Genomic DNA, 24,334 nt, shown 5'->3' on the forward strand with positions numbered 1-24,334 from the left:
ACCCCTGCTTTTTTCCCCTCTCCATTTTGTTGGAATATTTTCTTCCATCCTTTTATTCGTGTAGGTCATCTGTGTTGTCTTTTGTAGGCAGCATAAGTGTGGGTTAGGCTTTCTGATCTATTCAGCCAAAGTATGTTTCTTGATTGGGGCTCTTAACCCATTTTCACTTAAAGTTATTGTTGATAGGTACTTACTCATTGTCCCCCTTTGTGCCTGTGTTCCTCTCTTTCTCAGTCTTTTTCTTCCTGTTCTTACAGCAATCCCTTTAGCATATCTTGCAGTGCTGGTTTTGTGGAGGCATATTCTTTTAGCCTTCTTCTGTCTGGGAAACTCCTTATTTTGCCTTCCATTTTATTTTATTTTTAAAATGTATTTAAATTTAGTTTTTCAAATACATTTGTCTCTGCCTACCCCCACCACTTTCCCTTGCCCCCTCCCTCCTTCCTTCCCTCAGCTCTTCCCCTTTGGTTTTGTCCATGAGTCCTTGCTATATGTTCCTTGACTTTCCCCTTCCCTTCTTTTTCCCCGCCCCTGCTCCCTCCTTCCCTCTTGTCTCTGTTGATTTCTTTTCCTTTCAGTGTTGCTGGTCTTATTTTCCTTGCATCTTTATATTGTTGGTAAGGTTCCACTTAGAGGTGAGATCATATGATATTTGTCTTTCCCCCCCTGGCTTATTTCACTTAGCATAATGCTCTCCAGTTCCATCCATGCTGTCGCGAAGTTTAGTAGTTCTTTTTTTCTTTCTGCTGCATAGTATTCCATTGTGTATATGTGCCATAATTTTTGGATCCAATAATCTACTGATGGGTATTTAGGTTGCTTCCATCAGAGAAATGCAGATCAAAACCACCATGAGGTACCACCTCACACCAGTCAGAATGGCCATCCTAAACAGATCAACAAACAACCGGTGCTGGCGAGGCTGTGGAGAAAAGGGAACCCTAGTACACTGTTGAGGGGAATGCAGACTGGTGCAGCCACTGTGGAAAGCAGTGTGGAATTTCTTCAAAAAGCTGAAAATTGAACTGCCTTTTGATCCAGTGATTCCCCTGCTGGGACTATACCTTAAGAACACCAAAATGCCAATACAAAAGAACCTATGCACCCAATGTTCATAGCAGCACAATTTACAATAGCCAAGAGTTGAAAACAACCTAATTGCTTTCCATTTTAATTGAGAGCCTTGCTGGGTAGAGCAGCCTTGGTTGCAGGCTTTTGCTTTTCATTACTTGGAGTATTTCTTGCCATTCCCTTCTGGCTTGTACTGTTTCTGCTGAGAAGTCATCTGCCAGCCATATCGGGGCTCCCTTGTATGTTACTCCCTGTTTCTCCCTTGCTGCCTTTAGGATTCTTTGTCTTTGCTATTTACCATTTTAATGGTGATATGTCTTGGAATGGGCCTTATTGAGTTCCTCTTGAATGGGATCGTCTGTGCTTCCTGGATTTGTGTGACTTTTTCTTTCCTCTAATTAGGCAAGTATCTATCATTATTTTTTCAAACAATTTTTTCTGTATCTTGCTCCTCTTTTTCTCCTATTTTACCGATATTATTACATCTCAGTTTGTCCTGCATTTCCCTCAACACCTCTTCTTTCTTTTTGAGCCTTTTTTCATTTTCTTGCTCTTTCTAGGAGCTTTTTTTTTACCTTGTTCTCCAGCTCAGTGACTCGATCCTCTGCTTCATTGAGACTGCTTTTGAATTCTTCTACTGTGTTGTTCCATTCAGAAATTATATTTTTCATTTCCTCTTGTGTCTTATTTATAGTTTCTATGTCCTTTTTCATGCTGGTATAGTTTACAGTAAGTTCCTCATAGTTTCCCTGTAGTTTTGATAATTGTTTGAGCTCATTGTGCTTACTGAGCTTCCTTGGAACCATTGTTTGGAACTCAGTATCTGATGGTTTACTTGCCCCTATTTTAATTAGTCATCTTTGTGGCGATCCTCTTTTCCCTTAGATTGAGGGTTGTTTCTTTTGTCTTTCCATTATCTGTGAGAGTCTTCTTTTGCTTCTGCTTCTTAAATTTATCTGTCTTGGCTTCCTGACTTTGTGGTGTGCACTTCTTTGGTAGGAGACCACTCTTTTTACTTTCTGGATCTGCCTCTGATGATGTCAGATGTTGACCCTGTCTGACCTTAGGCAGTCTGTTTGAGACTTCCAGTAATCTACTGTTTGTTCCTGTCTCCTTCAGCTGTTAATCTAGTCACTCCTCACTCAGCAGTCAGGCTTAGGCAACACAGGGCAGGGCCCAGTCCCTCCTGTCAATAGGGTTATTGTGTCCTTTCACTCTGCTGCTGTCATGGGGAGTGATATGTGTGAGCAAGATGGCTGCTGGCTTATGGGGGGGAAGTCAGTACTGGGATTTCGCTGGCTACTCCCTCAGTTCTTTTCCTCAAGCCTCCATCTCCAGACTCCCCTCAAATATTTCTGTACTAGTCTGCTCCCCCTTTACCCAGGGATGTACTATCAATGACTGCCCCTCAGTACTGAGCAGTCAGGCTTGGGCGCCACCAAGCCTGGGAAGAGCCTCCCTTGGTTGGTTATTATGTCCTCTTACTCTGCTGCATTCAGGGGAGTGGTCTTCTTTAGCAAGATGACTCTTGCAGAATGGAGGATGAGTCAGCACCAGTACCCCTACAGCTACTCTCTCAGTTCTCTCCCCAAAACCTCCTTCCCAATCTCTCCTCAGTTGTCTCTAGTTCACTCTGCCCTCACCTTTTCTGGATTCCATGGTAAGTGGCTGCAAATAAAAATGTATGCATTGATCCTTTCAAAGATTCTTTGCACCTCCAGTCACCCATTTCTGGCAGAGAGCAGCTCTGCTGCTTTTCACAGCCTTCTGTTATTTGTATACTTTTTGCTAAATCCAATTCCTCTGTCTGTCTGACATTTTAAGGCTCCTTCCTCACTGTTGTTCAATTGTTTATTCCAGGTGATTTTTCCACGATTTAGTTGTAATTCCAGATTGGTCCTGGGAGGAGGTCAGTGTGACTTCCATTCACTCCTCTGCCATCTTGAGGTCCCTACCATAGTCTTTTCAAATAGAGTCCCTTCTTACCTAAATTGGGGTTTGGTTTTTATCTGACAGGTCACAGGCTAAGGATAAAAAGTGGTCTCCTGTCACCAGCTTTGGTCACCCACATGGTCTGAGTACCATACCTACTAAGGGTGGTTGTTGAATTTTGGCCCTGGCTCTAGGCCCTGCTTATTCCATATGTAGCTCTCCTTGCTTGCTCTCTGTGTTCTTGAAACTTTGCATTCTTGTTGGGATCTCTGGAATAAATCTTTTTCACAAGAAATGAAAAGAAATCCCAAAGGAAATCTGGTACTCCAGGGACAATTTATGTTGTTTTGTTTACACTGGTGTTTTATCTTAACCTAGGAACAAGTCACCTATGTCCCTTAAAGGGAGGAAAGAAACTAGAATTCAGGCTGCAAAAATCAGAAATCTTCCCAGTTGCTGACATTTTTTGGGGGATATCAGGCATTCTTATTTAGAGGTTAGTTATAAAAAATCCAAAGCAATTTGATTCTGTTTAGCTTAAAGAGCAGTGCTGATAACCACACACATACCAATATGCTGTTTAGAATTAGATGTTTGAGGTACAAGGATGGACAGGTGAGCCTTGCCCTCAAATACTTTATGGTCTTCTGTGGAATTCAGACACAGGACCTGGACTGGAGAAGCAAGTGTCAGGATTGCCTCCAACTGGGCAATCAGCTCTTTGATACTTGTTCTCAGTAACTGTATAGCTGTTGGACCATTTGAGACATATTTTTCTCTGCAATACCAACTATAATGGAAAGATTTTAGTTAGAAATTCTGAATTTTATTATTCTATTGCAGTGTAATTATGATAATTTATGACTTTTATAACCAATATTTCTTAGCTTTTTGATTCATGTGTGTGATTGCAGGTCGCCACGTATTAGATACTCTCCTGTTTTCTCTACAGAAACCTTCTCACTGAGCTACCTGCAACATTACTTGCTTTCGTGGCTGGGTGCCTTAAAATCCAATATATCCTGAAGGAGATGATCAATAAGCAGATGGCTCAAGATTATACACAAGCCAAGAAATGAGGTATCTAATTAACAGCTAGATCAGGGTGTGAGAGGCAATTGCAGGAGAGCAGAGACCCTGCTTGGGCTGCAAGACCCCTGGATGAGAGAATCAGGCTGGTGGTGTAACATGTTGACACAAGGGAGCTGTCAGAAGTAACAATATAGCCAGAATCTACAGGCTGTATTTATTAGGGCTTCTCAGGATTCCCAGTTATCTATTGACTTGGTCCTAAGCAAGACTCATTTTAATTACCCTTAAAAAGGAGTCAAATGATCAAAAAATACCTAATTTGAGGTTTTACATGGGTTTGGCTCAGCTGGTAGAACACATAAATGAGGCGTTTTCTGCAGCCAATGATGCCACAGGAAAGAGGACCAGGATGGAAGCAAAGGCAGGTGTTTGAGTCAAGCTGTTGAAAGCCCTGCATAAAGGTCAGGAAGAGATGATTTGCAAGAAGAGGCCAATACACCCCTTTCAATGAATCCATGAGGGATGTTTCAGTTCATCTGAGTCTCACTAAGGGTGTCAAGGGAGCACAGATTCCCTCCTGTCTCATGGCTTCAAGAGGAAGGGAAAGAGACGTTTCTCTCCTCTGTACCTGGGAGAGCCACTGCTGAATGTCTCCTGGCAGTACAGGAAAGAATTGAGTTCACTGAGATAGCTTTTCCTATGATATGTGGAATATGTTACCAACCTGTGGTCAGCCCAATGTTCTCTAGTTGACTGTTTTGTTGCTGTGCTTCCAATAATTCATCAGGTAGGGCTCTATGTAATATTTCTAATGTGAAATGCAGAATCTGAAAGAGAAGACAATGCCTGGAGTCTGGTATATCCTAAGATAAATGTCCTAATGCATCTGGGACCAATTAAGACAGAGAGGTCAAGGCTGTACCTGTGGGACCGATGTATCTCTCAAGTCTTTGGACACATCTTGTGAATTAGGATTAGTACCTTGGCCACAAATAACCATATTAAAAACTAAGTCATCGTTCAATCAATTTTCTCTTCTTTCTTGCCATGCCAGAAGCTGAGAGAATAAAATTAATTCTTTGCTTCTTGTTTTTGGGAAAAAGAACTGGTTGGATTCTATAGGCAGATGAATGACCATATCTCAGGTTGTACTAACCAACTACAAGCAATGAAACGATACTCATCGTGATAGTTAAATTTATGTATGTTGACTTGGCCAGTGTGTAGTACCTAGTTGTTTGTTCAAACACTAACTTTTTTTTTTATAGCATAGTGGTTAGACATTTATATAATTTATGAAGTGAAACTTCCAATAATTCTAGTACAACTATTTTAGATTCTACATATATGTGAAATAATATGGTATTTGTCTTTCTCTGTCTGACTTATTTCACTCAGCATTATACTCTCTAGGTTTATCCTTGTTACAAATGGCAAGATTTCCGTCTTTTTTCTTCTGGCTGAGTAATATGCCGTTGTACATGGGTACCACATTGTCTTTATCCATTTGTCTGTTCATTGCATCATTTTTTTACAATAGCCAAAATATGGAAGCAACCTAACTTTTTGTTTTAATTTATTTTTTCATTGTATTTTTTTACATTACCATTTATCCCCCTTATACCCCACTACACCCACAATCATCACACTGTTTTCCATGCCCACCCATCCTTTTTCCTTTTTGCTCAATCCCTTTATTCCCTTACTCCCCCTCCCCACCATAGCTGACATCCTGCTCTCTATTTATAAATCTGTCTCTATTTTGCTTGTTTAGTTTGTTCATTAGATTTGACATATGAGTGAAATAATATGGCATTTGTCTTTCTCTGACTGGCTTATTTCACTTGGCATAATGTCCCCCAGGCCCAACTGTGTCATTACAAAGGGTAAAATTTTATTCTTTTTCACAGCCAAGTAGTGTTTTATTGTGTAAATGTCCCATAGTTATTTTATCTACTCATCCACTGATGGACACTTGGGCAGCTTCCAAATCTTGGCAATTGAAAATAATGCTGCAATGAATATAGGAGTGCTTACATTCTTTTGAATTTGTGTTTAGGGATTCTTTGAATATGTTCACAGACGTGGGATTGTTGGGTCAAAAGACAGATGCATTTTTAATTTTTTTAAAAGAGTTTATTTATTTCTTTTAGTAAGAGGGGAACAGAGGGAGAAAGGGGGAGAGAAACATCAATGTGCGGTTGCCTCTTGCACGCCCCCTACTAGGGACCTGGCCTGCAACCCAGGCATGTGCCCTGGCAGGGAATCAAACTGGTGACCCTTTCTTTCGCAGACCAGCACTCAATCCACTAAGCCAGACAGCCAGGGCCATTTTTAATTTTTTGAGGTATCTCCATACTGTTTCCACAGTGATTGCACTGCATTCCCACCAACAGTGCACTAGGGTTCCCCTTTCTTCACATCCTTGCTAGCTCTTCTATGTTGTGTTATTGATGACAACCATTCTGACCGATGTGAGGTGACACCTCATTGTGGTTTTAATTTGCATTTCTCTGATGATTAGTGACATTGAGCATCTTTTCATATGTCTATTGACCATCTGTATGCCTTCTTTGGAGAAGTGTATGTTCAGGTCCTTCGTACATTTTTTAATTGAATTGTTTGTTTTGAACTATCAGAAAGGGAAATTAAGAAAACAGCTGCATTCATGATTGTTTCAAAAATAATAAAATACCTAGACATAAATCTAACCAAGGATGTAAATGATCTGTGCTCAGAAAATTATAAGGCACTGAAGAAATTTAAGAAGATACAAATAAGCGGAAACACATACTGTATTCACAGATAGGAATAATTAACATCATTAAAATGGCCATGTTACCCAAAGCAAGCTATGTCAAGATTTCAATGACATATTTCACAGAACTAGAACAAGTATTTCAAAAATTTATATGGAACTACAAAAGGCTCTCTATAGCAACTGGGATCCTGAGACAGAAGAATAAAGCTGGCGGGATCATGCTACCTAACATCAAACTATACTGTAAGGCTATAGTAATCTAAACAGCATGGTACTGGCATAAAAACAGACACATAGATCAATGGAACAGAATAGAGAGTCCAGAAATGTTCCCACACCTTTATAGTCAAGTAATGTTCAACAAAGGAAGCAAGCACATGTAATGGGCTAAAGATAGTGTGTTCAATAAATGAAAAAATTGAACATTGGGAAAATTGGATGGATGCACACAGAGACATGAAACTAGACCACCTTCTTAGACTACACACAAGAATAAATTCAAAATATATTAAAGACTTAAATGTTACACCTAAAGCCATAAAAATCCTAGAAGAAAATATAAGCATTAAAATCTTGGACATTGCTTATAGCAATATTTTATCTGATGTACCTCCTCAGGCAAGGGAAACAAAAGAAAAAAATAAATAAATGGGACTACATAAAATTAAAAAGTTTTTGCACAACAAAGGAAACCATCAGCAAAATTAAAAGACGACCCACAGAATTGGAGGACATATTCACTGACACAAAATTATAAATTTATTTAAAGTATTTTTTTTGCTCATCAGTTTTCAATAATGTTTGTGTATTTAATGTGTGGCCCAAGACTACTCTTCTTCCAGTGTGGCCCAGAGATGCCAAAAGTTGGACACCACAGCAAGTTAGAGGAAACCAGCCCTGCCAACACCTTGATTTTGCATTTATAACCTCCAGATTTGTGGGGCAATAAGTTTTGGTGCACCCTAGGAAAAAAAGTACTGAGCCTCAGAGCTCCCCTCTTCTCAATATTCACTCCTTACTTGTCTCATCCAGTTCATGGCTTTAAATACCATTTCTATGCTGATGCTCCTAAATGTGAATCCATCTCTGTGGACTTCCAGCCTGTCTATTCAACCATCATATCTACATTCTCCACTTGGAATCCTAACAGACATCTTCAATTTAACATGTATAATTGGAATACTAAATAAGCCCTACCAACTCATGACATAGTCAAAACAGACTCTACTTCTAGTTTTCTACCAACTCTTTAAATTTTTTTTTAGTAACATTCCCTTGGTCTTAGACATGAATGTCTACAGTCCACAACCCTTCTGCTCACCCTTAGAGATTAGAAATATTCAATGTTTACCTTAGCAAATATAGTCTCATTTGCTACCTTAGGTAGCAAATACAGCCAACTTGATTTAATGTCAGATCATTTCTCTTCCAAAAACTCAGACCTGATTTAAGCTGGAAACCTGTTCTGGTAGACAGAAAAATAATCCACTGTGACAATTGGTCAACCGGGGATTCTGGTTGGAAGGTTAAACAGCTAGTTAAGATTTGGGGTATGTTGTACATCAGCTCAGACTAAGCCTGTCTGGCAGATTTTGTGAACCTCTCATGTAGATGAAGTGAATGAATTCACCTCTTCTGTCTTTTTAGAAACAAGAAGCCAGATTTTGATTCAGAGAGAGTATTAAACTCATCTGAGATTTCACAGGGAGTAACCAGTAAATTCAGGATTTAAAAAATCTGTCTAACTTCAAAGCTCATGACCTTTGATCTATACTAGTGTTTCTCAAACTGGGTTTCTTGGAACAGTAGGATAGTTCAGGCCATATTTGGGAGTTGGAGTGGGTTTGGGAGGTGTCTTAATTTTCTAAGGTTGCTGTAAAATAACACTACAAACTGGGCGGCTTAAATCAACAGAAGTTTATTATCTCATAATTCCAGTTCTAGAGCAAGGTGTTGGCAGGGCAGAATCTTGCCTTGTCTTGCCTCTTGCAGTTTCTTGTAGTCCCAGACGTTCCTTGGTTTGTGGCAGCATAACTCCAATCTCTCTCTGCACATGGCTATCTTCCCTCTGTGTCTGTGTCTTCATGTGGCTTTCTCCTCCCTATGTCTCTCTTTTGCCTTCTTATTAAAGACACTAGTCATATTGGATTAAGGGCCTACCTTACTCTAGTATGATTTCATTATAACTTAACTTATTATATCTGCAAAGACCCTGTTCCCAAATAAAGTCACATTTCAGGTACCAGCGGTTAGGATTTCAACATATCTTCTGGAGGAACACAACTCAATCCGTATCAAGGGATGAGAAGAGGCCAACTGAGTGGGGTTTTCATCTTCACTCCAACTTCAACTAAGTCTGCCTGCTTTTGCCTGGTTAATATTTTGGAATCCATTGAAAGATTGCTTGAAAAAAGTGTGACTGGTAAACAATGTATTGAAAACCACTTATCTGCAGTATGTGACTTCCTACAAAGAAACAAGCCAATACATCATTTATCTGGCTGTAGAAACAGCTTTTGCTTCATGCTTTAAAACTGGTTTGTCTTCTACATGCCTGTATTATTTATCTTAGGCAGGGCAGAAATGACCAGTCTCTTCTGGTGAGTGTTGCTCTTGAACCACCACTGAGAATAGTGTGAAGAGCATTGATCTGGCTATTTTCTCCATCCTTGTACTCTCTGAGTCTCCTTGAGTTACCATATGTGCAATTCATGTGTGATCTGTTCCCCTTGGGAGTTCTGTGTCAAGTTTCCATTCCTTATACTTTATGGTGCTTTTGGAAACAACAGTATTCTTTAATTACAGGCAGTGGGTAGCATGATGACAGGATTAGTATCAGTGTCTGGCCTCTCTAAGGACCAGGAGAATATTGTAGCTAGAGTTTTCCCATCTGCATAACTGGACTGTTTATATGTTTATGAAAAATCAAAGAGAGTGAAGCAGTTTTTTTTTCTTGGTTTGCTCTCTGCTCTGCTGACCTCAAGAAAATAGTGGAAATGAGTCCCTCAGGAATTATTTAGCTGTTTCACTTAACTGAAAATGTAGGGTGCTATGGCTTTAAATGCATTGCTATTCTGCCCTTGTTCCACTGCAGAATGAACAACAGTGATGTTCTGCTGAATATCAGTTACAGACATTTTAGGAAGGGCTCTGTAGTTTTGTGAGAATGAAGCTGTGTTATTCAAGTGTAATGAGTCAAAAAAGAAAAAAAATGTGGTTTTCACGTACTAGTAAAGACCCATGCCCTGGTCATGTAAGATCTTTTTCTGCTTTGTTATGGGTTTGGAAGGTACAGGGTATTCACTCAGCCTTATGGGCACAAACATGAAAGAAACATTCTGGCTTAAGAGCTGAGCTGAAGTGAATATTAAGAATAGGGCTTTTGCCAGTTAATTATAGAGAGAATATTCAAATACAGTTTGCAAAGTGCTGGAAATCTAGTGGCCCTACACAAGTCCTCTCCCCTCCGTGCACAAGAAATGGGTTTAGCAAAGATCAACTTAGAGTTAATCATTTTACAAAGTTAATACTTATTTCATTTTATTATGTACAAAAAGTAAACTCCAAATGAACATAAAGCCAAATAAAATCCTTTCAGCTGCACTGACTTTAATTGCCCATTATCTTATAAGCACAATTAATCATATAAACAATAGACTATTACCACAATGTTACAATTGTTACAGAAAGAATGTGATATTTGGCTATTTTAATAACGTTATACAGAGAAAAAATAAGTCAAAAAGCAACTGAGGTGGGTTGAATGTCCATAGGATACTGAGATAATCACTCCACTAAAATAAATAATCTAAACAGCAAATTTTCAATCAAGAATAATGTAGTTAAAAGCCCAAACACACTTCTACTAGGTTGACTCAGCATAAGAGGATCAACAGTACTTTGTACTCACTTTGCATTTTAATTTTCCTATAGTAAACAAATGCTGTTGGATTTTGGGATACTAAAAACTGTGAGTTTAGAGCAAGATTTTGCAGAACACCATTATTTCCACAGGAGATTCTGGTAGCAGGGGAGTCATTTGGAATGAAAGACAGTGATAATGTGTTGGGATCAACTCATAGTGAATTAGCTGATTTATGGCAAAATAGACATACCTTAGGTAAAAGGTAAAGCCAGTGATAGCATTTCACATGCAAAAACAACTTTTTTATAAACTGAATTGTTTTATTCTTTTTTTCTAAACTCAATTATTAAAATACTTTTTAAGAAATTCAACATCTTGCCCTGGCTGGTGTGGCTCAGTAGATTGAGTGCCAGCCTGCCAATTGAAAGGTCACTGGTTCGATTTCCAGTCAGGGGACATGCCTGGGTTACAGGCCAGGTCCCCAGTTTGGGGCATGCGAGGGGCAACTGATCAATGCATTTCTCACACATTGATGTTTATCCCCTCTCTTTCTCCCTCTTTTCCCCTCTCTCTAAAAGTAAATAAATAATATATTTTAAAAAAATGAAATTCAACATCTTTACATAACTATGTCTTTCAAGTTATTTCCATAACGTTTGTTTTAAATCAGTTAGCTCCTTGGGTCAATTTCTTTGCCTGGTACCTGTACACAATTCTCTTGGAAACAGGCATCAATTTAATTAGTGTGTTGAGGACAGAAATTGACTGGTTCTGATCTCTAAATATTTTGTGTATATTTTAAAAAATAACATGAGAAAAAGAATATACTTTTTAAAATTCAGAATCAGTAGTTTGTGAAACTACTATCATTTTAGCATAAGCTCAATGCTGACCTTTTCAGATCAATTGTAAATAATAAATTCTTCCAAGAAAAATATTTCTCATTGAATGGGGAAGAATGTAAACTAAATCTATAGCTCCTATGTCATAAATATTAGCCATGTTGGGCTTAGCACTCTTTCAGGGGTGGTAGCAATACATGAGAACACATATAAGTATATATCTTAGTTTACATAGAAGAATACATGGAATTTCTGAACAAACTACATCTGGTGTTAGTATAGTTTCTAATGTTGCTAATACTGCTATTATGCACATTTTCTTGAACACATGGTAATAACCATTTTTTATGCCTTCTTATGGAGGACAAATTGGAATTCAATTATTTATTAATTATGGATTGCTGACTGGACAATGAAAGAAAATATTTTAAAATATTTTTCACCATTAGGTTGATGTCTGCATTGATTTCCACCTAAATATCCAGAAGGTCATCTCCACTTTCATCGCTCTCCACAGTCAGCTGCCGGGTCCACCACTTCTTAACTTCAGAACCACAGGAAGCTGCATCAGTCATGGGGTTCATTTTGCACACTACAGATTTCATTGTTGTCCGCCCTCCAAACCGTAAGTTGACTGAAGACACTGAGTGGCTTATTGGTTTTGGTGCTGAGGAATTAACAAAAGTTGTATCAGCAACATGGTGTTTTACTCTCTTGCCAGTAATTCCTGGAAAACAATGGCATTCCCATATAATGCTTTTGGTGAACAAGTCCTATCCACAGATATTGAGTATGAAACCCTTTCAGCACTCAATGCTTTATATTCATAATAGACTTTAAAACTATGTTCATGGACAACTAGTAATACCATTTGAAAAAAAAATGCAGTTTGCCCTCTTGTACTTTGAGATAATTACAAAAAGTAAAAAAAAAAATCACCAGAAGTTCCAATATGGGTAAATGTGTCACAGAAATTTGTGTGAGTCAGTGCTCATTAGTATTACATGTATAAGGGAAAGAAAAAAGATAAAGAAGGACACTATAACCAATAATGAGGGGAGAAGAAGAAATGCAGAAAATATGGAATAATTATGTGGGTAAATACTGTTTTTTTGTAAAAATAAATGGAAGTATAGCATTAATGAAAAAGGAATGATTTTAGGACATATTTAGAATTTGCTCAGGGCATTCACATTTCCAATCTATGAATGTGACTAAAGCAGTGTGTACGAAGACTCATGGCTTTGGGATTCCACTGTCATGGTTTTGGATCTCCTTTCTGTGACCTGTGGATACAATCTATGGCAAATTCATGTGTCGAAATCCATTTCCTCAATTGTAAAATGAAGAGAATGGAAGTTTCCTCATTGGACTATTGTGAGAATTAAAACTGATTAAATGAGATGACCTAAGAAAAAAGCATAGAAGAACTACCATATGATCCAGCATTCCCACTTGTGTGTGTGTGTGTGTGTGTGTGCGTGCGATGAAGGAAATAAAATAAGTACATTGAAGAGATATCTGCATTCCCACATTTATTGCAGTGCTGCTCACAATAGTCAAAATATGGAAACAACCTAATTGTCCTTCAATGGATGAATGGTTAAAGAAATTGTGTGTGGGGGAGTGAGTGTATACATATATACATATACATATATACAAATATATACACACACACACACACACAACACAATATTCAACCTTAAGAAAGAAGGAAATCCTGCAATTTGCAACACCGTATGTGAATATGAAGGACATTATACTAAGTAAAATAAGCCAGATACAGAAAGAAAAATACTATATGAGCTCACTTATATGTGGAATCCAAAAAATGTCAAAATTCACAGAAGCAGGGAGAGCAGAATGATGGTTATGAGGGTTGGGAGATGTGGAAAATGAGCAGATGCTCAAAGAGTACAAAGTTGCAGTTATGTAAAATGAATTAAGTTCAGCATGATGACCACAGTTAATAATACTGTACTGTACACTTGAAATTTGCTGATAGACTAGATTTTAAATGTTCTCACCATTTACACACACACACACACACACACACACACACACACACACAAAGGTAACTATGTGAGCTGATGTTTATATGTTGACTGCACTAATTTTTTCACAATGTATATGATTATCAAACCATTGTACTGTATACTTTAAATATATACTTTTAAAAATAAAAAGCAAAATAAAAGGAGGAGAGAAAAAAGGAAAAAAAAATAAAACTCATAGCATAGCACGTAGTACATTGTTGGTACTCCCTTAAAATGCCCTTTTTCTTGCCCTTTGTCTCTTCAAACTCAGCATGTCTCCAGTAGCATGTTTCTTTAGTTATCTTCTTTTCTGATATTTGGGCCACTTAAGTTTGGGCCATCAGAGATACTTTTGACAATATACTTTAAAAAAAAAATATATTTAAGTGAATACCAAAGACTGTGCATTTTCCCTGGATCTTCACTCCTACTTGTTCCTCCAGTGTCTAGACTACTGCCACCAGCTTTGGCCATGCCACTGCCTTGTGCCCAGGCTACTATATCATCCTCTGGCTCCTAACCTTGCCTTCAGGCTTAGCAATGGAGAATTCACTCTCTATTCTGCTGCCAAGTCACTCTTCCTAAAGCACAAATTCCAAATGCTATATCTTTCTCAGAAACCCTTACTGGTTCCTAATAGCCTACAAGATAAAGCTGAACCCACTCAGCCTATAATTTAAAACTTTTCATAGCTTGGCCCCACCAGGTACTCAATCTTGTTTCCCATCACTCCAGCTTTGCTTTATCAGGTGGAAGGGAGGTTCTCTCTCATCCCTAAATAATAAATTCCTCGAGGTGAAATAAGATATTTTCTTTTCTGGTATTAAGATCCACCAAACAGCTTTTACCCTCAAAACCTAAGTTATACTGTTTTCTGCTTTGTGGAACAGAAGAGTTTGCAACATCATCCACCTTCTCACTTGGATTAGGCTGAAGAAGGTACACTATTAAAGAGCATTAGGAAGCCCCTATTTTATTGTGCACTCAGTTATTTACACAGAAAACCAGGCATGAGGGGTAGTGGGCTGTGCAGACCATTGCTCTCTCTCCACTCCTGAATGCCCTTAGTGGGCTTGTCCTTGCTTTCTAAAACCCCATGTTCCCCTGGAAAAAAATTCTCTCACTGAATGTGGAAAAGGATAGGATTGTGAGGATTAAGTGAGGAATACGCTTGATGCACATGTAACACTGACTGACATACAGTAACTAATATAGCACTAGTATATTTTGTTCCTTCTTTGAGAACTGTGGCATTTTCTAAATGATCATATCTGCTTACTTCCTCTTGGATTAAATAAATTTTGCTTCATTTTGATAATGCCTTAAATACACACAGAAAGCCCTTGGAAATATTTTCCTTTTTGTTTTCCTTTTAGATCTTGGCTATGATATCTCACTTTGTTAGTAAGTACTGCCTTCTAACCATGGTAACTGAAAACAAGGGCAATTCTATTAAGAGAAGTTATTTTGAGGAAAATGTTTTTGATAAGGAGAAATATTTTTCATGCATATAAATAACTTTGGATGTACACCTGTATTTTGAAACCTAAGATTCCCAAACACACAATGTCAATAACTTTAAGATGTCTCAGTCAACAGAGAAAGGGCAGGGCGTACGTACCAGAGGGCAAACGCCATTGCCCAAACTTCCTTTGGGGTTTCCCGGCATCTGCTGTATCTTGCCGACTCACTCCTCTGTCAGACAGAGTGGGACTCAGAAGCTGCTGCTGGCTGCTTGTCTGCACAGGGAAGAAGAAAGCAGTAATTTTCTTAATGTTGTGATATCCTACCTCCTTCTGCACTGGCCTGGGCCCTCATTTTATTTTAAGAAAGCAAGAAAACATGCTTATCAATAGATGAATGAGTAAAAAAGTTGTGGTATATTTACACAATAAAATTCTATGTGGCCATAAAAAATGAATGAAATCGTACCTTTTGCAACAGCATGGATGGACTAGAGAGTATTATGCTATGTGAACTAAGTCAGATAGAGAAAGGCAAATGTTATATAATTTTAGTTCTATGTGCTATTGAAGGAACAAAATAAATAAACCAAATAGAAACAGTCTCATAGATACAGAGAATACTGATGGTTGCCAGATGGAAAGCGGTTTGAGGGGAATGGGTGAAAAAGGTAAAGGGATTAAACAGGATTAAGAAGTAAAAACTGGTAATTACAAAATAGTCACTGGGATGTAAAATACAGTATAGGAAATATAGTCAGTAATGTAGTACTAACTATGCATGGTGCCAGATGGGTACTTGAAATATTGGGGAACCATTTTGCAAAGTACATGACTGTCTAATCACTATTCTGTACATCTGAAACTAATACAGAATAATATTTAATGTAAACTGTAATTAAAAAAAAGAAAGAAAACATGACAGGAAACAAGTGGGAAAAAATATGGATACATCACGTCCACAATGGGGAAAGGAAAAGTGAAAATGAATTAAAAAAGAGTCAAGGAAAATGAGAGTAACTACTGTACATGGTGAAGAAAGAAGGCCTGACCCAGGGAGCATCCTTTCTTTGATACCCCTCCAGGAATCTTCCATACCCACGGCCACATTCCCTCCACACGTGGTAGCCATTAACTAGACCAAGGATGGCGGCATTCAGGAAAGACGGTGGGGCAACAAAGAATGCCGGATTCGGGGAAAGCACACTCTTGCCAAACTGGACGTCAATGCCTAGACATTCAGGAAGAAAATTCTCTGCAGGCTAAACTGTGATGGGCCCTGGAGGAGATTGAAACTTATACCAACTAAGACTAATGTCAAAAGAAAAATGCTGAGACTCTCTACACACTTTACCCACTCTTTGGTTCACTGTCACTTCCACCTTTCTTATTAGCAATGTTAGCTTTCACATTGCTTCAATATCCTCTCTTGGTGTTTTGGGTACTTTTTTTTTTTAACCTAAAAACATAGAACTCTGCAATCATCACTTTTCCTGGCTCATCAGCCCCATCTGACTAGCTGATCTCATCTCAGCCCCACACATTGAGGAACTGCCAGCCATCCTCATGGCACATAGGTGGCAGGGCCATTTTAGAAGACTCACAGTCCCTCTTTGTTGACTATCTGCTGAACGAATCCCTGTATTCTGTGGCAGACTATTTCTACAGGCTGCAGAGCCAACAAAATGAAATCCACTCAAATCTGGGCTATACAGAGGACTTCCTAGAATATCCCATTGGGCCATGAAGACTGAGCCTTCAGTATTTATTGCTGGCCCCTGACTGTGTTACTATACAATAGGAAGCCTAATGCTGCCAGGGGGCTTATCTTCACCCACTCTGTAAATGCATCCTCATAAAGGATAGGACCTACTGCCAGCTGCTTCTCATAGCACTAGGCTCTTCAGGACACTGATGGCTCTCTGTGTTATTTTTTTATGGACATGCATATTGAGTTTGGAAATGAAAATATGCTGTGCCATACTAAATAGAAAGCCCTCAAGTTAATTGTCCCAAATTCCATATGCTTTTCTCATGCCCAAGTGAGGAAGAAAAAATCCTCAATGAGTCTGTTAAAGGAGGTTGAAGGCCAATTTCAAACATTTTAACTGATTTTACTTCAAGTGTCTATGACTTGGTAGGATAAAACATTCAAGGCAGACCTTCAGTCAAACTATGTCTCCTAAGTCATTTAATATAGCCCCTCAAACTAAGTCCTTACAGTGGTGATGTTAACTCTTTAGACCAAAAAAATTAAAAAGATCAACATATTATTATTATTAAACCAGGTCATTAACATAATTTTAGTAGCCATACAAATCAGAATCTTTTGAAATAATTCAGGAAGAGCAAAGAAACATATATAATCTGTAGTGTCATATTTCCCTTGTTGTTTTTAATGTAAAAAACTTCCTGTTATATATATTGATATCTTGTTTGAAATGGCTATGTGTACAACACCAATTTATCTTTTACTTTTAAAAAATACACAGAATATCCTTGAAGGAAGGACACCTCATACCCATACCTCAGGTTGCATATTATTATCCTGACTGTTGGCATTCATGTCTTCACTAGGCTGGGTGGTCTCAATACTGGGGGGATTCAGAAACCGGCTCAGCTCCTGTTGTTGGCTCTCTCTCAGGCTGTGGATGATGCTGCATGACTGCTGCTGTTTCTATGGAAATATGATTCTTTCAGGAACAGAAATATCAGGCCAACATCCCCCTGCCCATACCAGTCATTTTCTTCTCTCTTCTCCAAAAACCCTTAGGCTTGGTGGCCTCTCAGGAACTTTAAATAAGGACCCTTAACTAATTTCCCTGATAACTATCACACTGCTATAAAGAAAGGCTTGGAGACTTAGAAATTGCTTACTCCTCCTCTTACATTTGCATAACAATTGCAGTAATGTTCATTGATAGTAGCTTGTATTTTATTTAAAATAGAATTTTTAAATCACTAATGATGGTGGAATGTTTTATTCCCCTTCTTATTCTATGCTCATTAAACCAATGTGGATCACTCCTTTCCTTTAAGCTGTAAGGGGCAGAAAGCCTTGGGTGGAAAAGCAAAACCCTCATTCTTTTCTTGGTTCTGAACTGGAATAGGTGGTCCAGCAGGCCGATCTGTCTTGGCACACACTGGGGCCATGGCAGTCTGGTCGTGGGCCAGCACCCCTTGAGCCCTCTCAGGGCCTCTGGAAGGTAGATTCTATCCCTGGAACTAGCAGAGCTGTGGCGGGCGAGTTGCGACAGCTGCCTGGCTATAGGAGATCAGGGTGTTTTATTTCTCTGGGGCCCTGTTCTTTGGTCAAATGGAAAGATATGTTTCTGCAGTTAATGTTTTGAGAAACAGGATTATAAAAATCTGTTATGTATAACTGTTTAGTGATTAATTTGACTTTTTTACCCATGTGTAAAGCATAAGTCAAAAGCGTTAAAAGCGTTAATTACCTAATGGAAATGCCAATTGTAAACAGTGTATACAAACATAGTACATGTTCATTGATTTACGAGTTAGATAATCTTGCAAGCTTATGGTTCAGGAAACAGCAAACAGATTGTTAAACTCTCACAAAATGTGGTCTTAAATGTGGTAAAGACCACACAAAACTATCAACAAGAAGTTGGAATTTTAAGGAACAACTTAAAAGTAGTTTTGTATATTCAGTTGCCAGTCAATATGTACAGATTTCTGGCAGTTTAAACAGCTGAGTTTGATAAATGGACAGCATAAATATTTTAATTTCAATAAACTGCTTCTTAAGCATTCTCACAGTATTATAAAAATGTGGTTTAATACAAGCTTCTTATGATTCTTCTCAACAAGTTACAGCTAAATTTGGAGTAAAGGTTTGACTCATCATCTGACCATCATAAGTAGGTGAAGTTGATATAGTTGAAGGAGGATATAAGACTAATCAGAGAAGGATCTAATCCCTTTGTTCATGAAGCCCTTGAAGAGGAAATAAAATCCCAGATGCTTCTGGTCCACTCACAGCTCTGATGCGCTTTAAGCACTTTTTCAGCCACATGCGGATGGTCTGCTTAGCCACTTCTTCCTCGATGGTGTACTCCAGCTGCTCTCTAGCAAGAAGCTCCTCCAACTGCAAACTCTTTCGGATGTCAACCGACCGGTAGGAGAGCATGCTGGTGGGGAAATGTAACAGCCATTGCAGCTCTGATTTACCTGGGATTTAGACTCTTAGAGATCTCAAAATCCATTCTGATGCCACCTCAACTAACTAGAAGGCTTGGGCTAGTTATGTCACTTTACTGTTTCTCTGCTCTCATCTGTAAAATGGGACAGTCATGGTACCTCTTTCATTAAGTGACTAAGTGTGTTGATATTTGGAAAGTGCTTATAATAGTAAGTACTATGTAAGTGTTTGTAAATAAAAAGATCCAGGCTATGCCCTGATAATCAGCTCTGTAGGACTCTGGAGCTTTCCCTGTAGAAGGAAAACTGTTCTCTCTTTCTTCACATTGAGCTCCAATTGGTGATAGTTAATATGCTTGGCTGTGGGTCATGCATCCCCTCCACTAATTTCCCTCTCAATTTATCTCACCTGTCCCCCTGGATATTCTTCATTAATATTGATGGATGCAAAGCCAGGGCGAAACATTCACTCCAACTCAGCCCTTGGCACAGTAGGCCCAGACAGTGGTAAACGAGACCAACACAGTTGTGTTGCATGGGGGCTCCTGGGCAATAAGGCAACTCCTGTGTTTAGGCTGAGGGATCCACAGCCAATGGAGGATGTAGCCCCTCTGGCAGCTTGATGCTCCCTGGTATGGCTGTGGATCCCTTCACCCCAGTTATTGCTCCATCCCTGCCTGGCCTGGGTGGGACGTCAGTTCCATCTCCCCAGCCCCAATCACAGCACAGATGCACTTGAGAGGCCCTTCTCCTTATAGCACTGGTACAATGACTTCTTCTTTGTTAATGTTTTTCTCACCATGGAGAAAAAAAGTGCATTTGTTCTTTCTTTCTTCCCTGTCTCATTAAGAATCTCATCATTGCTGAACTGTTTTCATCATACACTGTACTAGAGGGATAGGAACAGGTCAGTGATGCCACCATTGACTTTGTTTGGGTTTATTTTATCAGATGCATCACCAAGTTCCAAAGAAGCTGAATATTAATTATTAATGACAGTGGTATGTCTATATGTCTCATTTTCAGCCTAAAAATATTTGTCACTAGAGGAAAAAACTGTGATATTCTGAGAGAGTTGTCATCCTTAACTATTCATGTGTTTTTGCCCTATCGTTTTCTGCCTCTTTGATTGTTCCTGGATGAAAGTGAAGAGAGGGAGGTAAAATTGAGACCTTGAGAGAACTCCCTGAGATCCCTCCTGTTGTAGTACTTTTTCAAATTCCAATCATAAGTGTATTTCTGTATACCTGAATGCTGCTGACATTTGTGACACAATACTCATCATTGAACTTGTTGACCACTTGCAACATGATGAAAATAGCTAGTGCTAGTTGGGCAGGGGTCCCCAACCCCTGGGCCATGGGCCAGTACAGGTTTGTGGCCTGCTAGTAATCAGGCCACAGATCAAGAGGTGAGCGGTGAATGACCAAAGCCTCATCTGTATTTAAAGCCACGCCTCATTGTTCTTATTTGCACTTCAGCTTTGCCTCCTGTCAGATCAGCTGTAGCATTAGATTCTCATAAGAGCAAAAATTCTACTGTGAACTACGCACATGAGGGATTTAAGTTGTGCACTCCTTAGGAGAATCTAATGCCTGATGATCTGAGGTGGAGCTCAGGCAATGATGCTAGTGCTGGGGAGTGGCTGTAAATACAGATTATGATTAGCAGAAAGGTTTGATTGCACAGAGACCATATGAATCAATTGCTTGCAGACTCATATCAAAACTCCACCAGTGAGTGACAAGTGACAATTAAGCTGCATCTGGTGGAAGGCTATAAAGCCATCCCCCAACCCTCCAGTCTGTGGAAAAAATATCTTCCATGAAACTGGCCCCTTGTGCCAAAAAGGTTAGGGACCACAGTAATAGAGGGTTCTTAACTTTTTCTGTGGCATGAATTCCTTTGGCAGCAAAGCCCATGGCACACTTCTTAGAATAATGATTTCGATGCATAAAATAAAATACACATTATTTCAAAGGAAACCAATTGTATTAAAATAGAGTTCTCAACTTATTTTCTTTGAAAATGAGTGATATAGTAATATAAGTGCTTCTTTATTATTGCATTAAATAATAATATTTAGCTAAGGTCAAGGGACTACTATAACTTCAAAGTACTGGAGTGCATTAAGGATATTTTAAGATAACAGCTACAGCAGTAGTGTAACTTGGAAATATCTATGATTTCTACAGATGACAAAGTCATGGGTATTGTTAATACTACTATGGTTTGTTGCCTGCATGTATCATTGAAAAAATTATTGCATTTCAGTGAGTGATTAATGAAAATAAAGATGTAATTCTTTTCCTTTCCAAGTCCATGACCCTCTAAATATTATTCATTGGCTCCCATTTAAGAAGTTCTACTGTGTTGATTGTTCCTCTCTCTACAACCCCCCCCCCCCCAAATATTTTAGTACATGCAGTACCTCAGAATGTGGTCTTATTTGGAAATAGGCCCTTAGAGATATAAGTAAGTCAGATGAAATCATACTGGAATGGGATTGGGTTCCTAATCTGATATAACTGGTATCCATATAGTAGTTAAAATTTAGACACAAACACACATGCACAGGAAGAACACTATGTGAAAATGAAGGTAGAGATTGGGGTGAGACTTCTACAAGTCAAGGAATGCCAAAGATCACTAGCAAAGCCCAAAAAGTTAAAGAAGAGGGCTGTAACAGATTGTCCTTCATGGCTTCAGAGGAAACCAACCCTGCTGGTTTCCCAATACTTCCTTAATCTCAAACTTCCAGCCTCCAGAATTGTGAAACAATAGATTTGTCATTTAAGCCATCAGTATATGGTATTCTGTTAAGTGTCACAGCAAACTAGTACAGACCGCTCAGGCCTCAGTTAGCCTTTTGTCCTATCTGGGTACTCATCAAATGTCTGGAAAATGTGGTTTCTCAACCAACCAGGGCACCCATTGCAGAGCAGCCCAGGCAAATCCTTGTCAGACCTATAAGTGAAAAGATCTGAATTTTAGCTCTAGCTTGGTTGCAGAGGCTGAATAACTGTAAGCAAGTCATTTCTAGACCAATTCTTTCCTTGAAAAATGAAGCATGGAACCGAGATCCCCAAGGTCCCTCAACTTCTCCCCTTCAGGAGCCTTCCATTCAGTAAGGGACACTTCTGGGGAGATCAGGCCACTAATTCCCTCCCTTTGCATGTGAGGCACTTACTTGAACAGAATCATTCAATTTCAATGTGAAAGGCCACTTTGAACCTGAGAAGGGTGGCCTTGTGTTATAACTACAGTTGATGTAGATTTTAGGTCATGAACTCAGTTCAGTTCTGTGACACAGAGCTGTGAAACACCCTCCTCATACCTTAAGACATCATGGAAAGTGACATCCCCACCATTATGCAGCCTCTCCATTTCATAACACATATGCTTAAAAAGAAGTTTATCCTTGTCCAGGTCCACCTCCAGACGTCCCCGCAGCAGTCGCAGTAGAAACTTCACACGGAAAGTTGGAATCACCCCCTGGTGGCAGAGCACAGGCATCATTAGGCCATAATGATTCACTTGGGGTTCTGTTTTCACACCGAAAACCTGGAGTGATTTCTCAAAAGATGGTAAATTAGGCACTGGATGATAAGGAAGTTTTTTTGTCTCTCTGGAGGCTGGGTCAGGGTATATGCACTGAGAGGAGCAGGAGATAAAAGCTGAGCACTTCATAAAGTACATAAATGTCCAATCACTACTTTAATTAAAAATCCATTTTAAAAAAATAAAATAAAATAAAAAAGGGAAGCTGAGCATATAGAGTGTCTGCTGGTGTGTCTCTGGTCCTGTGGGATTTTAGAACCACACAGAGTTTGAAGCCCAGGAAAGTAGAAAGCTCTCCCTCTGCCTGTCCTGGCTCTTACACTTGCTTGACCAGGATTTTCTTTCCATCACCTGTTCCACTGACTCAGCCTCGGCTTGTGTGTTTCTCCAACACACAAGCTGAGTGGGTCAGTAATGCATTAGCACAAAAATGAAACATACACATTGTAGTGATCTTCTCACTTAGTTGGGATATGAGGAACTTCTGAACTAGGTGTGTCCAACCCATGGCCCATGGGCCACATGTGACCCAGGATGGCTATGAATGCAGCCCAACACAAAACTGTAAATTAACTTAAAACATCACTTAGTTTTATTACTTAGATATGTACTTTTTCTATATTAGCAATCACAAACTTAGGACCTGCTCAATGATTTTAAAAGATTATCAAAAGGGCCACTGATAATTAGGGTTATTGTGTGAGGACTTTTTTGCTTATCTGTGGTGGTGGATATCATGAAAATTATGCATGGACCTTTTATTTTGCTCATCAGTTTTCATTAGTATTTGTGTATTTAATGTGTGGCCCAAGACAACTCTTCTTCCAGTGTGGCCCAGAGATGCCAAAGGGTTGGACACCTCTGCTCTAAATGTTTATTGTAAGTTATTATTCTGTGGAATAATAACTCTTTTTCAGTTCTCTCTTATTAGGCCAATTACATACAAGAGAATTGGGTCCCCAGTTCTGCCCTCTTCCTGGTCAAGTTCTGAAAATCCTCCATGTGTCATTCCCTTCAACGAATCCCACTGTGCCAGCCTGGTTGTGTTTTTAAATTAGGTATTGGGCAAGCAGCAGGGACACTGGTGAGCCATGAATTTCTTTCAGTTACTAACATCTTCACATGTGGGTGGAGGTGATGTCTTCCATGTGTATGTCAGAAGAAGGCAGGTTACTGTGGGTGGCAGTCATGGAGATCAAATGGGTCCAATTAAGACGAAAGCTGGGTAAGTCATCTGCACATGCAGGTCACTGTCTTGGAAGAAAACCCCCTGAAACTGGTGCCTGGATGAAGTGGGGGTTACCAAGGAAAGAGCAAACAAACGGAGTGAATAAAGCAATACATACTTGTGCAGGCCCCAGCTCTAGGCCAGGACACCCCATTTCCTAGCCTGTACTGGCCCCTTGGTCTTTGTGCTCCCAGTCAACTCTCTCTGAAACTATTTTCAGATTGTCCCTCAAATTGTCCCATGGCTGAACTTTCCTTATTTTTTAGATATTGGTCAAATAGCGCCTTCCCAGACAGACTTTCATGACCCGCCCTCCTAATCAGGGTTGGAGTCAGGGTTGGAGTCCGCCCCTGACTCCAACCACTCTATACCATATTACCTT

The 24,334-nt window shown here is 39.3% G+C and overlaps 1 protein-coding gene across 3 annotated transcripts in view; it reads right to left on the minus strand.

Moving 5' to 3' along the window:
- Nucleotides 1–11,036: 11,036 nt before the first annotated feature.
- The window catches only part of NALCN (sodium leak channel, non-selective), a 407,611-nt gene continuing 394,313 nt past the window's right edge, over nt 11,037–24,334 (minus strand). For all 3 annotated transcript variants that reach the window (XM_054574357.1, XM_054574356.1, XM_054574358.1), the window contains 5 exons: nt 22,501–22,658; nt 19,003–19,153; nt 17,530–17,679; nt 15,161–15,278; nt 11,037–12,170 (listed from right to left, as the gene is read on the minus strand). In XM_054574357.1, the coding sequence (XP_054430332.1) occupies nt 11,977–12,170; nt 15,161–15,278; nt 17,530–17,679; nt 19,003–19,153; nt 22,501–22,658 (771 nt within the window). In that variant the 3' untranslated portion in view covers nt 11,037–11,976. The remainder of the gene's footprint in view (nt 12,171–15,160; nt 15,279–17,529; nt 17,680–19,002; nt 19,154–22,500; nt 22,659–24,334) is intronic.

The sequence above is a fragment of the Pteronotus mesoamericanus genome, unplaced genomic scaffold (genome assembly GCF_021234165.1).
Source record: "Pteronotus mesoamericanus isolate MK-2021 breed Mesoamerican mustached bat unplaced genomic scaffold, CSHL_Meso_final contig_26, whole genome shotgun sequence".
Classification (NCBI taxonomy): domain Eukaryota; kingdom Metazoa; phylum Chordata; class Mammalia; order Chiroptera; family Mormoopidae; genus Pteronotus; species Pteronotus mesoamericanus.